Consider the following 15,143-nt stretch of genomic DNA (forward strand, 5'->3'; position numbering starts at 1 on the left):
CCTAAAATTCTAACTATGTGTATTACACTATTTGTCAATCAATATAAAATGCTATATCATCATTACTTCCATTTTCCTTTGCTAGACTACTAGGGAATTTGAACATCTTTTTATGTATTTGTTAGTTATTTGAATTTGATTGTGAATTCTCTACTTATATCTTTGTCAATGTTTTGTTGGTTCTTCATCTTTTCTTATCAATTTGATAACCTCTTAGAATAATAGAGGTTTTAGTTCTGTGTCTAATACCTGAAACAAACAACTGCTAAAACTCAGGTTTATAATTTGTCCGTTGACTTTGTTTATAGTTTCCTTTGACACTCTGAAATTAAAAATTTTTTATACTGTTAAATATGTCTCTGTTTTCTTCTGAATTCTCCTAGTCTTAGTTAAGAAGGTCTCCTTATTTAGTAAATTGTGTATGAGATCTTCCTGGCTACCTAGTCAATTTTTTTTTTTTTTTAGCATTTTAGTTTTTTGACCACTGAAGGTTATTTTTACCTATGATGTAGAATGAAATTCATTTTTATTTTCTTCCAGATAGCCAGTTGTACCAGCATCATTTTTTAAACAATCTACCTTTTCCCCCTTGATGGAACTATCGCCTTTGTCATGGATTAACTCTTCAATCTATAGAAATCTACAGAATTTATAGTAATCAGAATGTCTTTCTGGATTCTCTGTTTTTTTTTTCCTGTAATCTTTGAATCTCTTTCTGTACAAGTACAGTATTAATTTGATTAGGGTGACTCTGTGGTATGTGCTTATATTTGGAGAGAGTAATCCCAACTCTATTTTTTATACTCTTCTTGGCTATTTTTTAAGCATTTACTTTTCCTTATTAAGTTTTAGCCTATTTTATTTAATTCAAAAGAAAGATGGAAAGACAGAAAAATTGATGTTCTGATTGGAATATATTAAGTTTTTATATTAATTTTAGAAAATAGACGTGTCATTAAATTAAGAAGCACTTTGAGGCTGGGTATTGTGGCCCACGCCTGTACTCCTAGCACTTTGGGAAGCCGAGGCGGGTGGATCACAAGGTCAGGAGTTCAAGACCAGCCTTTCCAAGATGGTGAAACCTCATCTCTACTAGAAATACAAAAATTAGCTAGGTGTGGTGGCAGGTGCCTGTAATCCCAGCTACTCGGGAGTCTGGGGCAGAAGAATTGCTTGAACCGGAAGGCAGAGGTTGCAGTGAGCTGAGATCGCTGAGATCACGCCACTGCACTCCAGCTTGGGTGACACAGTGAGACTCCAACTCAAAAAAAAAAAAAAAAAAAAGCACTTTTGCTCATATCCTATGTATCTTTCAATATTCAGTCTTGTGTATATATTTCAGTAAGAGTTTGTATTTTTTATGTAGATTTTCGGTTTACAGAGTTCCCTCTCATTTCCTCTTTATAGCAGAATTTCTTTATAAATTTTGACTGATTCCCTTTTGGGAGGAAAACTTGGGCATGAAGTTTCACTTCAGTGCCTTTCTAGGAAGCTCTGCGTTCTCCATCGGTCAATTATTTGAGTTTATTTTTCCCTCCCCTCTTCATTTTCAGTTGCACACTGTGGAACTCTCTGAACTTACAGACTTGGCTTACTTTGCTGAATGAACCCAGGTCTGCAGAATGTAATGGGATTATACAGGGTTTCTAACACATATTCTGACCTTCTACATACTTCAGGGGCCTCTGGTGACTTCAGAGAATGGGCTAGGATCCTTAAAACTGGCTTTAGCTTTCAGAATACATACTTCTGGGAAATACATTCTTCCATCTTTCCATTGTACAGTATGGATTGCTTTGTCTGCTTAATTTGACTTATACTAAGTAGGTAGAGGCTACTTCATTGCCCCATGTTTTTTTCATTTCATTTCTTTCGAATACTGGAGCTCAAATACCTCTTCTCAGCTGACAACACCCATGATCTAATTTTGCATGCAGTCATGAGGTCATGTATATCACTTTCACAAATTATGTTTCCATACATTAGTACATTTCATTTTCAAAACACCACCACAAGTTATTGTTTTCTTTTATATTCATTTTCAGAACACACTGAGCTGGACACTGAAGGATGAGACTCCATGACCTACTATTGTCCATAAAATGCTAGACTTAGTCTGTTAGATGATTTCAGGAGGCAAGAGATAAGAAAATGAAAAGGGGGAAGAAAAAGTAACAAAGCTGAAATTTAAAAAACAATAAAAAGTGTATGTGTCCAAAATTAGGCTCCAGGTTGTGGTGACAGAGATGTTAGCAGCAACTGAAGCAAACTTGAAGGCATCCATGATAAAGACAAATGGGACAGAAGCCTTGCAGTCTGTGGGTGAAAAGAAAGCTCCACAAGCTCCTATGTTGCCTTTGAAGGCCTAGGTTGTTTTTATTCTGTATGTGAGTATTAAGAGTGGGGGGACAGTCGGCAAGGGCTGCCTCTCAGAGTAGTAGGCAGCATTGAATATGAAGGGCATGCTTCCAGTGGCAGTCATTTACCCTGAATCTCAGCAGACCTTAAAAATATATGGCATCTCTATGTGTGGCAGTGGGTTGGGGAATGTTAATGCAAAAACTTGTCTGAGTGACTCTAAAACGCATGAGTTTGGAAACCTGATAAGATGCTCTCTAGAAAAGATGTTGAAATTCATGTTATTGGTATTTACACTTATAGAACCCACTTAATGTCACAGATAGGCTTTGAAATGCAGTCATACCCTACACAACACATATTTTTGCTTGTAAAATGGTGCATATATGAAGATCACAAGAGAATGTAGAAATTACAGTGTAATATAAATCATCATAGTTGAATGTAAAAGCAGGTGTCTAAGAAAGTTAAGCTCATTGTAAAAGATGAAATGGCTTTTAAAAATTTATTATTTGACAAAGATGAATCTAGGAAAAAATTTACTAGATCAGAACAGTATAATCGATTTACCATACAGCATGCAGGATACAAATGAAATAATTTTTAAACATGTTAAAAAGATGCTTAACCTAACTCATAATACAAGAAATGTAAAGAGATTGAAATTAAAACTATACTAAGAAACCATTTTCCCCACAAATTACAAAATTTGATAGCCCATTTTGTTAGTAAGGCTTGAACAAATGGGCTCCATTTTGAGGGAATCCCAGCCATACCTATCAAAATTACAAATTACACGTAACACTTGAATCCAGCAATTTCACTTTTGGATAAGTATTGTACAGATGTACCAAGAATGCAGGAAGTTATATAGTTATAATGCTATTTATGGTGGCATTTGTTTATAAGAGGCTGGAAACAAGCCAGCATCCATTGATAGCCTAGTTAAATAAGTTATACTATACACAATGGAATATTATGTAGTTATAAAATATGAGTGAGAAAAATCTCGATGTGTTAATATGAAAAAGTCTCCAGGAGGAGATAATTAACTGAAAAAAGCAAGTGCAGGACACTGCCTATAGTATGCTACTTTGAAAGTTACAAAAAAGGAGGACTGGCAAAAGCAAAACATGTTCCTAAGAAAGGGAAAATTGTGTGGAACAACCAAGAAATGTAGATAGTTCGAGTGAGATTTCTGTGGGAAACTTGGTCTTGGTAAGAAGAGAGAAGATTAGTTTTGAGAACCAGAGAACAAAGGTAGAGACTGACTTGATGCTGAGTCCAGAGTATTGGGCCAGGACTATTGAAATTCCTCCTGCCTGAAAATCAGTGACAGAGCCACGGGTCAGGGTGGGTTTCAGCTTGGGGTGAGCATTAAGTGACAGTTGTGAGGGTAGGAGGGATATGTGACCGACGGATGGGTCTACAGAAATTTACTTCTGATTGGATATGGGAAGATTTATAGGAAGAGTTCAGAGGCAATCCTGAGTTTCATGGTCTGGGTGATTTGAAGCTATTTGGTTCTACTAATATAAAATTGAAATCAAGAAGTTATTTTGGTGATTAGAAGACTCATCATCATGAAACTTTTAAAGAGACTTGCATTTCCTTCTGCTAACCAAATTGAAGCTAACACATAGTGAGTAATATCTTTTTTCCTGATCCTTTCTATTGTCTTAAACCAATGATTTAAACTATTGTTCCACTGCTGGGTTATTGTAGGGACCATCCTGAGAAAGCAAGAACAGTGTCTGGTAGTATTTTTCTTGTTTTCTTAACAGTTCATCCTATTGACCAAATGGGCAATGTTATTTGGAGAGATTTCATGGGAAAGTTATTGTACTGTGTAAAACCTTTCGATCTCAAAACATCAAAGATGGTATTCTGTGCCTCGAACTCTGTTTCAAATCGAATATGAAGAAACTAAGGAAAATTGGTGTGATGGCTCAAAGGCAAGGTGAATTCCAGAGCTTGTGCCCTTGCAGCTACTACTTATTCAGTGCTATCTCACACCACAGGCATCTGCATCCTGATTACAGCTGCAATTTTAAAATGTAAAATAATGTTGAAAGCATTAACTAGGAAGCTAAAGAGATCAGATTATGTTTACGATGTACTATTATGCTATATTTTAGACATATTTTATTTAAAACATTACATTGCTCAATTATGCAGAATAACACATTAGTTCTCTAGCAATGGTTATACCTACTTTGTGCCTAATTGTTATCAGTGTTATGTATGGAGTACATTATAACTCAGATGAATTTTAGCTTGTGGAAGAAATGTAAGGAAATGGATTTGAAATGTGTTTTGTTTACTAACCAGTATTTTACATTGGTCGTTAAGGAAACATTAAATGTGATTTTTTTAAGAACACGATGACACTAATGCTAATATTATCTTTCATTTTTGTTAACCTGACAGAGAAAATACTTGGATAAGTAAACCATGTGTATAACAAAGATCTGTAACATTGTAGTCAAAAGAGGGTTTGTATTGAAAGTTGTTGACTCCCATAATCCCTGTGTTCTTTAAAAACTCAGACAGGCTCGAAAGGTTCTTGATTAGATGTGAGACTCCTTCACCCCATGGCTGCCTGAAATGAGGGCCACTTTCTTTTCAGAGAGGCTACAATTTATTTTCAGAGCAGTGGATCCTGGAAGCATTGAGACCCTCTCTCTTTTCCTGTTTAAATTATTATAGTTTAAAAGCAAAACCAGTTTGAACTATTCTTCATATCCCAGTTATTGCAACTTTCTTCTACTTCACAGTGAAGTTACATATTTTGTTGTGTTCCTATTGAATTTAATTATATGAATTATTTTTAAAATTAGAATATCTCATGTTCTTTAACATTTAATTATATGGAACCCAATTTTTTAATGATTAAACCTAGGAATATGATATTTTTAAGAAGGGACCAATTAATAAAATATTAAATACCAAAAAAGTCATTGTTAAATTACTGTTTATTTTATCTCTTGCAGAAAATTACGTTTAGTTGATATCAAAGAATTTCATAATCGCCAGGATGCATTAGAGCTGTCAAGTTTTCAGAACATTATCATGAGACACATGGAATCTGCCAAAGAGACTCTACTTAAAATGTAAAGGTTTGAAATTTCATGTAGGAAAGCATAAGTTTAAAAATATGATGCTGGACTACTGCATTTTAACTGCTTTTAGAAGATCCAATTTTAATATGTTTTAAATCATTTCTACATGATTTAAATATAAAATCTTTAATTATCTTAGTCTGTAATATTTGTCCAGATGTTCTACACAGCATAGATTGTGCAGAAACTAAAATGTTCATGACAAATGGTTACTTTTTTCTAAATGTCTGGTTTGTACCTATCCTTTGAGAGGGGTGCTGAATACCATTAGAGAATGGTTACCTACTCATTATTCACCAGATATTTATTTGTCATCTACTGTTAATACATGCTAGGCTCTGTACCTCCTTTCATTTTGTTTTTGGATGAGGAAAGCAGAAGAGTTTAAATAATGATTAGTTGGGGAAAGTATATCATTTAAATGAATTTAAAAATGTCACTGGAAGGCAGACCTATCAAATGATAATTGAATATCTCTGTGGATTGGCCTTTCAGAATGGAATAGCCACATATGATAATTCATAATCTGGCAACCAGATGGTATGCTTTGAAACAACTTAGGAAAATTTTTTCTCTCATGGGTCATTAAGTTGTTGTAAACAGGACATTAAAATTAGGTCAAATTTAAGACAGCAGAGAACATAAAACTGCTAGCATAGCTTCATGATTTTTAGAAGTTACTTAGAAAGATATCTTCATAATTTGAGATAAAATATTTCCATTATCTTGCTTTCTTCTCCAATGTGTTAGAATAAAATTCTTTGTCTGATATTACTTGAAAAAACTTTAGCCTTCTATTTTATATTAGTATTTAGTTACTGTAAAAACAGAGTTAAGAGGTGATAAAATGAAAACCCATAATTAACCAGAGAAGAAAGTGACCTCTTAAGGACAGGATACAAATAAGTTATCTTGATCTGTAACTTCTGGGTTCTACCCTAGGAATACATTACCACTGTAAATTTTAGTTCAGCGGGTGTCAAATTGCAGAGTAGAGCACAAACCTTTATTGAATCATTTTTTGCTGAGAAATGCAGATTGATTAGCTGTATCTCTTGATGCTTCCTGATTGATTCTCAGGGAAGAACTCTCTGACCATACTTTAAGTAGTGAGCCAGAAAGTGTTTATCATGACCAAAAGGCAGAGCATCAGCTCACAGAGGAGAAACAATTAGCAAATGATTAATTATGACTTCTACCCCAAACCCAGATGCCTTTTCGTCATCCTCATCTTCCACTTTTACTCACAGTGTGTGGTTTATCACCCAGACTTCTGGAAACCTGCTTTTCTGTGCTGCTGTGTTTGTCTAGTTCTTCCATTTATCTTTTTCTGGCTTTACTTATTGTTCCCTACAAGTAGGGTTCCCCAGATCTTTGTTGTTATCTCTCTTCTTTATATTCTCTTAACAATTTCGTGATTTCATCTGCCTCAAGATTTTGTATTCTGAGCTTTAGGCCTGTCTTACCAATTTTTAAAATTGATACATAATTGCACATATATATAGGGTACATATATTAATGGAATATTTTGATGCATTCATACAATGCATAATGATTCAATTAGGGTAATTAGCATATCCATCACCTCAAACATTTATCATTTCTTTGTGTTGGGAGCATTCCAAATCTTCTCTTCTAGCTATTTTGGAATATACTATAAATTCTTGTTAACTATAGTCACATTACATTGCTATCAAACACCAGAACTTATTCCTTCTATCAACTGTATTTTTGTGCCTAGTAACCAACCTCTCTTTATCCTCCATCCCATCCCTGCCCCTCCTAGTTTCTCTTAACCACCATTTTACTTACAACCTCCATGACATCAATTTTTTTTAGCTTCCACATATGAATAAGAGCATGTGATATGTATCTTTATGTACCTGACTTATTTCAATTAACACGATGTCCTACAGGCTCATCCATGTTGCTGCAAATGTCAAGATTATATTAATTTTTATGACTGAATAATATTCCATTGTATATATAAACTACATTTTATATACTATATTTTATATACATTTTGTATTTTATTTACATTTTATATACTATACACAAACACACATACACACACTATATTTTCTTTATTCACCCACTGATGGGCCCAGGTTGATTCTGTATTTTGGCTGTTGTGAATAGCGCTGCAATAAATATGGGAGTTCAGCTATCTCTTTGATATATTGATTTCCTTTTTTTGGGGTATATACCCAGCAGTGGAATTGCTGAATTACATGGTAGTTGTAATTTTAGTTTTTTGAGAACCTCCATAGTGTTGTCTATAGTGGTCGCACAAATTTGTGTTCCCAACAGTGTATGAAAGTTCCCCTTTTTGCCAGGAATGGTGGCTCACACCTACAATCGCAGCACTTTGGGAGGCTGAGATGGGTGGATCACTTGAGGTCAGGAGTTTGAAACCACCAATCAACATGGTGAAACCCTATCTCTACTAAAAATACAAAAATTAGCAGGGTGTGGTGGTGCACACCTGTAATCCCAGCTACTTGGGAGGCTGAGGTGGAAGAATCGCTTGAACCTGGGAGGCGGAGTTTGCAGTGAGCCAAGATCACACCACTGCACTCAAGCCTGGATGACTAAGCGAGACTCTGGCTCAAGAAAAAAAGAAAGAGAGAGAGAGAAAGCAGGGAGGGAGGGATGGACGGAGGGAGGAAGGAAGGAAAGAGTTCTTTCTCTGCATCCTTGCCAGCATCTATTATTTTTTGTACTTTTGATAGTAGCCATTTTAACTGGTATGAGATGATATCTCGGTGTGCTTTTGATTTGCATTTACTTGATGAATAGGAATGTTGGGCATTCTTCATATACCTGTTGGCTATTTGTATGTTTTATTTTGGGAAATGTTTATTTAGATCAATTTGCCCATTTTTAGTGAGATTATTTGGATTTTTGCTGTTGAGTTGTTTGAGTTCTCTATGTATTCTGGTTATTAATCCTTTGTACAATGAATAGTTTGCAGACATTTTTTTCCCATTCTGTAGGTTGTCTCTTTACTCTGTCTAGATAGTTCCCTTTGCTATGCAAAGCTTTTTAGCTTGATGTTATCCTGTTTGTTAATTTTTGCCTTTCTTGCCTGTGCTTTTAGATATTCCTCAACACGTCTTTGCTCAGACCCAAAGTAACACTGAATATCTTTAATTGAATGTCATGAATCTCAGCATGTCCCTAGCAATGCTTATTCTCTTTCTTCCAAATCTGCTACTCTTCCTGTTGTGAACCATTATGAGGCCAAGTTGAAAACCTTGGGACTTTTTTGTTCTCTTTTGAAATTTCATGTAGGAAAGCATGAAATTTTATCTCTGCTTCCAGGGATACCCAATGTATTGCTATTCCTTTTTATTGAGAAATAATTCATTTACCATAAAATTCACTACTTTAATGTGTACAATTCAGTAGCTGATAATATACTTGCAAGGTTGTGCAACCATCACCACTAATTCCAGAACATTTTCATTTTCGCCATGCAATATAGTTTGGATGCTTGTCCCCTCCAAATCCCATATTGAAATGTAATCCCCAGTGTTGGAGGTGTGGCCTGGTGGGAGGTCTTTTGGTCATGGGGGCAGATCACTCATGAATAGCTTGGTTTTGTCCTCATGATAATAAGTGAGTTCTTGCTCTGAGTTCACACAAGATCTGGTTGTTTAAAAGTGTGTGGCACCTTCCTCCTTGCTCTCTTGCACTCGCTCTGGCCATGTAACATGACTGCTCCCCCTTCACCTTCTGCCGTAATTATAATGTTCCTGAGGACTTCACTGGAATCAGATGCTAGAACCATGCTGGTGCAGCCTGTAGAATCATGAGCCAATTAAACCTCTTTTCTTTATAAATTACCCAGTCTCAGATATTTCTTTATAGCAACACAAGAATGACTTAATGCTCCCTAGAAAGAAACTCTGTACCTGTTAGCAGTCATTTCCCATTCTTCCACCCAAAGGTGCCTGGTAACTATTACTAATAATATTTTTTGTCCCTGTGAATTTCCCTACTCTGGACATTTCATCTCAGTATGAAATGGTCATTTTGCCTGGCTTCTTACAGGAAGCATAATGTTTTCAAAGTTCATATATGTATTCATATATGGTCATTTATGCCTGGCTTCTTACAGGAAGCATAACGTTTTCAAAGTTCATTCATACTATAGCATGTATCAATATGTCATATCTTCTCATGGCCAAATGATACTTCATTGTATGGATATAAGACATTTTATTTATCCAGTCATCAGGTGATGGACATTTGGGTTGTTTCCACTTTTTGGCTGTTTTTGCTATGAACAATTTATTTTGCATAAATACATTTTTAAGTTCTCTTGATTGTATACCTAGGAGTGAAATTGCTAGGTTATATGGTAATTCTAACTTTTTGAGGAACACTTGCACTGTTTTCCAAAGTGACTATAAGATTTCACATTCCTAACAATTTATGAGGGTTCCAATTGCTCCACATACTCTCCAACACTTGTTACTGTCTATCTTTCTGCTTGTAGCCATGCTCGTGGTTATGAAGTTGTATCTCACTGTGATTTTGACTTGCATTTCCCTAATGACCAATAATGTTGAGTATCTTTTTATGGGCTTATTGTCTATTTGTCATTTTTGGAAAATGTCTATTCAAACCCTTTGCTCATTTTGTACTGGGTTGTCTGATTTTTATTATTGACATGTAAAATATCTGATATTTTGTTGTTGAGGTTTAAGAGTTCTTTGTATATTCTGGATACTAGATTCTTATCAATTATATGATTTGCAAATATTTCTATTGATAATGTCCTTTGAAGCACAAATATTTTTAATTTTGATGAAGTCTGATTTATGTTTTTACTTTGGTTGTTTGTGCCTTTCGGTATCTGTATTAATCTGTTCTCACACTGTTAATAAAGACATACCTGAGACTGGGTAATTTATAAAGGAAAGAGGTTGAATTGGCTCACAGTTCCACATGGCTGGGGAGGCCTCACAATCATGGTGGAAGGCGAATGAGGAGCAAAGCCCTGTCCTACATGGTGACAGGCAAGAGGGCTTGTGTAGGGGACCTCCCATTTTTAAAATCATCAAATCTCACGAGACTTATTCACAACCACAAGAAGAGTATGGGGGAAACTGCCCCCATGATTCAGTTATCTCCACTGGCCTCAGCTTTGACACATGGAGATTATTACAATTCAAGGTGAGATTTGGGTGGAGACACAGCTAAACCATATCAGTATCATATCCAAAGCCACCAAGATTTACCTGTTTGCCTGTGTGGTAAACAGAACTAATCGTTCTATAGTTTTAGCTCCTACAGTTAGGCCTTTTTGACCTTTACAAACCAAATTCATTTTAACTTACACATGGTCTGAGATAGGAGCCCACATTAATTATTTTGCATATGGATACCTGGTAGTCTGAGCACCATTTTGCAAGACTCTTCTCATTGAGTTGTCTTGGCACCTTTGCTGAAAATCATTTGAGCATATATGTGAGGGTTTATTTCTGGGCTCTCTATTCTGTTTCATTGGCCTATTTGTCTTTATGCCAGTACCAAACCGTTTTGTAGTAAGTTTTGAGATAAGGAAGTGTGGGTCCTCCAATTTCGTTCTTATTTTTCAGAGTTGAAAAATTGTTGTTGTGAGTCCTTTGTATTTTATATGCATTTTAGTATCAACTTGTCCATTTTTTAAAAAATGCCATTGGGATTTTAATAGGGAATGCATTAAATCTGTACATTAATTTTGGGAGTATTGACAATAATGTTACGTCTTTCATATCATGAACACAGGATGTCTTTCCATTTATTTAGTTCTGTCGAAATACCAAATGTAAATACAAAAATGTGTTTACATTTTTTGGTTTAATTTTTTCCTAAGTATTTTATTCTTCTTGATGCTATGTAAATGGAATGGTCGTCTCAATTTCATCTTCAGATTATTTATTGCTGGTGTGTAGAAATACAACTGAATTTTACATATTGATCTTGTATTCTACAACCTTACTAAACTTATTTATTAGCTTTAATGGTTTTTGTGTGTGGATTCTTTATGGCTTTCTATATATAAGATCATATCATCTGCAAATAGAGACAGTTTACTTCTTCCTTTCCCATCTGGTTATTTTTTTTTTTTTTTTTCCTTTTCTTAGTTAATTCCCCTGGTTAGACCCTCCAGTGCAATGCTGAATAGAAACAGCAAGAGCAGACTTTTTTTTTTTTTTATCATGCAGTATTAGATTTTGTAAATGCTTTTTGAATCTGTTGAGATAATCATGGGATTTTCCCTTTTATTCTATTAATATGGTATATTACATTGGTTTTCATGTATTGAACCAACCTCGAATTCCTGAGGTAGATTCTACCTGGTCATGGAATGGAGATAATCTTGGTTTTTTTTTTTTTTTTTTTTTTTCCTGGAGACAGGGCCTTGCTCTGTCACCCAGGCAGGAGTGCAGTGGTGCGATCGTGGCTCACTGCAACCTCTGCTTCCCAGATTCAAGTGTTTCTCATGCTTTAGCCTCCTGAGTAGCTGGGACTACAGGCATGTGCCCAGCTAATTTTATTCATTTTTGTAGAGACAAGGTCTCACTGTGTTGCCTAGGCTGGTCTCAAACTCCTGGACTCAAGCAATCCTCCTGACTCAGCCTCCCAAAGTGTTGGGATTACAGGCATGAGCCATCACATGTGATCATATAATCCTTTTTATGTGCTTCTGGACTTGGATTTCTAGTATTTTGTTGAGGATTTTTATGTTTTTATTCATAAGAGATATTGGTCTGTAGTTTTTGTGTGCATGTGTGTTATGTCTTTGTAGTTGGTATTATAGTAATACTCGCCTTACAGAAATGAGTAAGAAAGTGTTCTTTTCTCTTTTCCTTTTTGGTTTGTGAATTCTTTACAAACCAAACATTTGGTTTGGTGTTAATTTTTTAAATGCTTGTTAGAACTGCCAGTGAAGCCATCTAGTCCTGGCCTTTTTTTCCTGGAAGGTTTGTAAATTATTAATATTAATTTGATCTCTTTTACTTGCTACAGGTTTATTGATACTTTCTATTTCTTTTTAAGCCAGATTTAGTAGTGTTTGTCTTTGTAGAATTTGTCCATTTTTTCTAGGTTATCAAATTTGTTGGCAAACAATTGTGTATTATATTCCCTTTTAATTCTTTGTATTTCTGTAATGTAAGTATTAATGTCTCCCCTTTTATTCCTGATTTTAACAATTTGAGTCTTTGCTCTTTTTTCTTGATCAGCTTAGCTATAATTTCATGAGTTTTGTTGATCTTTTTAAACAACCAACTTTAGGTTTGTTGATTTTTCTCTATTTTTCTATTCAATATTTTTTTGTTTGGACTCACTTCTTTATTTCCTCCCTTCTCCTCCTTCTTGTTTTGAGTTTAGTTTTTTCTTCTTTTTATATTTTCTTTTTTTTTTTTTTTTTGAGACGGAGTCTTGCCTGTCACCCAGGCTGGAGTGCAGTGGCGGGATCTCTGCTCACTGCAAGCTCTACCTCCAGGGTTCATGCCATTTTCCCATCTCAGCCTCCTGAGTAGCTGGGACTACAGGTGTCCGCCACCATGCCCAGCTAATTTTGTTTTTGTATTTTTAGTAGAGATGGGGTTTCACTGTGTTAGCCAGATGGTCTCGATCTCCTGACCTTGTGATCCGCCTGCCTTGGCCTCCCAAAGTGCTGGGATTACAGGTGTGAGCCACCACGCCCAGCCCTTTTTTAATTTTTAATTTTTTTTTTTTTTATTTTGGCACAAGGCCTCATGCTGTTTCCCGGGCAGGAGTGCTGTGGCATGAACATGGCTCACTGCATCCTTGACCTCCTGGGCCCAAATCATCCTTCCACCTCAGCCTCTTGTGTAGCTGGGAACACAGGCGCATGTCACCATGCCTAGCTAAATATTTGTGTGTCTGTGTGTGTGTGTGTGTGTGTAGAGACAGGACAGACCCTCATCATGTTGTCCAGGCTGTTCTTGAACTCCTGGACTCAAGAGATCCTCCCACCTTAGCCTCCCAAAGTGCTGGGATTATAGGCATGAGCCACCATGCCCAGCCTTCCCTTGTTTTTGATGTAGGTATTTACAGCTAAAAATTTCCCTCTAATCACTGAGTTATGGTATGGCAGTCCCTGCATTCCATTCATCTTGTTTTCTAATTTCCCTTATGATTTCTTCTTTGAGTCATTGACTATTTAGAAATGTGTTGTTTACTTTAGACATATTTATGAATTTCTAAGTCTCCTTCTGTTATTGATTAATGATTTTGTACCTTTTGCATTTATGGAGACTTATTTTATGACCATCAACTATTTTTTATCTACTCTCAGAAACAACTTGCATGTGCATCCCTTCCTCTTAATCCCCAGGACTACTACCCTTGGCTGGCCCTCTTAACCTTCCATATAGCCTATTGCAAAATCTGAATAACTGCCAGGAATACTTTGTCTCTGGTATCTTTCTTTTTCAAGCCTGGCCTGTAAACTATTGCCGGATGAGTCTTAAAATATTCCCCAGTTCAGTGCCTCCCTTTTGTTGAGAAAGGAACTCCATATTTCTTAATATGCCTTTAAAGGTTTTCTGCAATATAGATCTAACTTGTCTTTTCCATTGTCAGTTCTGAAAAGACTTTCACCTTGGATCATGCCTGTAGAAATAGTCATGTCAAGTAAAACAGAATATAACTTCTATGACTAGTCTGTAACCACACCTTACCACTGTTAAAAATCTGTAGACTAAGTCTGAAGGCTCTTTGTTCTCCCTTTTCACCAATTACTGATTTTTAAAGTAATTCGTTACTCCTTATTTGCTTTCATTTGTGAGATGGGAGTGCTATGAAAACTTGAAACTCTGGGTCTCAGCATTGTCATCTTTGTTTGCCTAATTATAAAGATTGAATTAGAGGTTAAGAGATTAAAATGGAATGAGGACTTCTTGCACACTATCAGCAGACTGTTGTGGTTTACACTATTTACAATGCTTGATGCAGGTCATTACTGGAGAAGACTCTCTTCTATCCTTTAATAACCAGCCTAAATGATCCTTCTTTTTTTTTTTGAAATTTTTACTGTTATCACATCAAAAGCGATCTCTTCCTTATGAATGCCTCCAGCACTTGTTCTCTTCTAAGTCCTTTATTAAAAATAATATTTATTTATTTATGTATGTGCCTCTTTTCCTTCACTAATATAAGCACTTTGAGAATTAGGAAATCTTTTGTACCCCAAATGTTTCATACATAATAGGGAGTCATATAAATATTTTTGAGAGAATGAACAATTGAATACTTTTTTAAATACATAATATTTGTCCTCTTTCCAGTTCTGCAGACCTAAACTTATTTCATCTCTTGCCTGAACTGGATCTTCCCCCATATATTTCTTCCTGTTTTGTATTCTGTTGTCTATTTGAGACACTGAAATGATCTGGTAACCCTACCTTCTCCATTTATTTTTCTTTATAATTCTTCCACTTTGAATCTTTCAGGGCCTTCCTCATTCTCTTTTCTGTCTTTTTTTTTTTTTGGTGAAATTGCCATCTTCACTATGAAACCCTTCTTCATTATTTAAATAGAAAATTATATCTCCTTTTATTTTAGATCTTTTTTTTCTGTTATGACACATTGCCTTTATTATTATGAGAGAAATGATGATACCATGTCTTTTTTTTTTTT

General features: G+C 35.5%; 1 protein-coding gene across 1 annotated transcript in view; it reads left to right on the plus strand.

The window, feature by feature from the left end:
• Nucleotides 1–15,143, plus strand: part of DNAH7 (dynein axonemal heavy chain 7) — a 341,498-nt gene that overhangs the window by 46,193 nt on the left and 280,162 nt on the right. Inside the window, exon 10 of the mRNA XM_033230791.1 lies at nucleotides 5,352–5,471. Within this exon, the coding sequence (XP_033086682.1) occupies nucleotides 5,352–5,471 (120 nt within the window). The remainder of the gene's footprint in view (nucleotides 1–5,351; nucleotides 5,472–15,143) is intronic.

The sequence above is a fragment of the Trachypithecus francoisi genome, unplaced genomic scaffold (genome assembly GCF_009764315.1).
Source record: "Trachypithecus francoisi isolate TF-2019V2 unplaced genomic scaffold, Tfra_2.0 Lachesis_group13, whole genome shotgun sequence".
NCBI classification, from domain to species: domain Eukaryota; kingdom Metazoa; phylum Chordata; class Mammalia; order Primates; family Cercopithecidae; genus Trachypithecus; species Trachypithecus francoisi.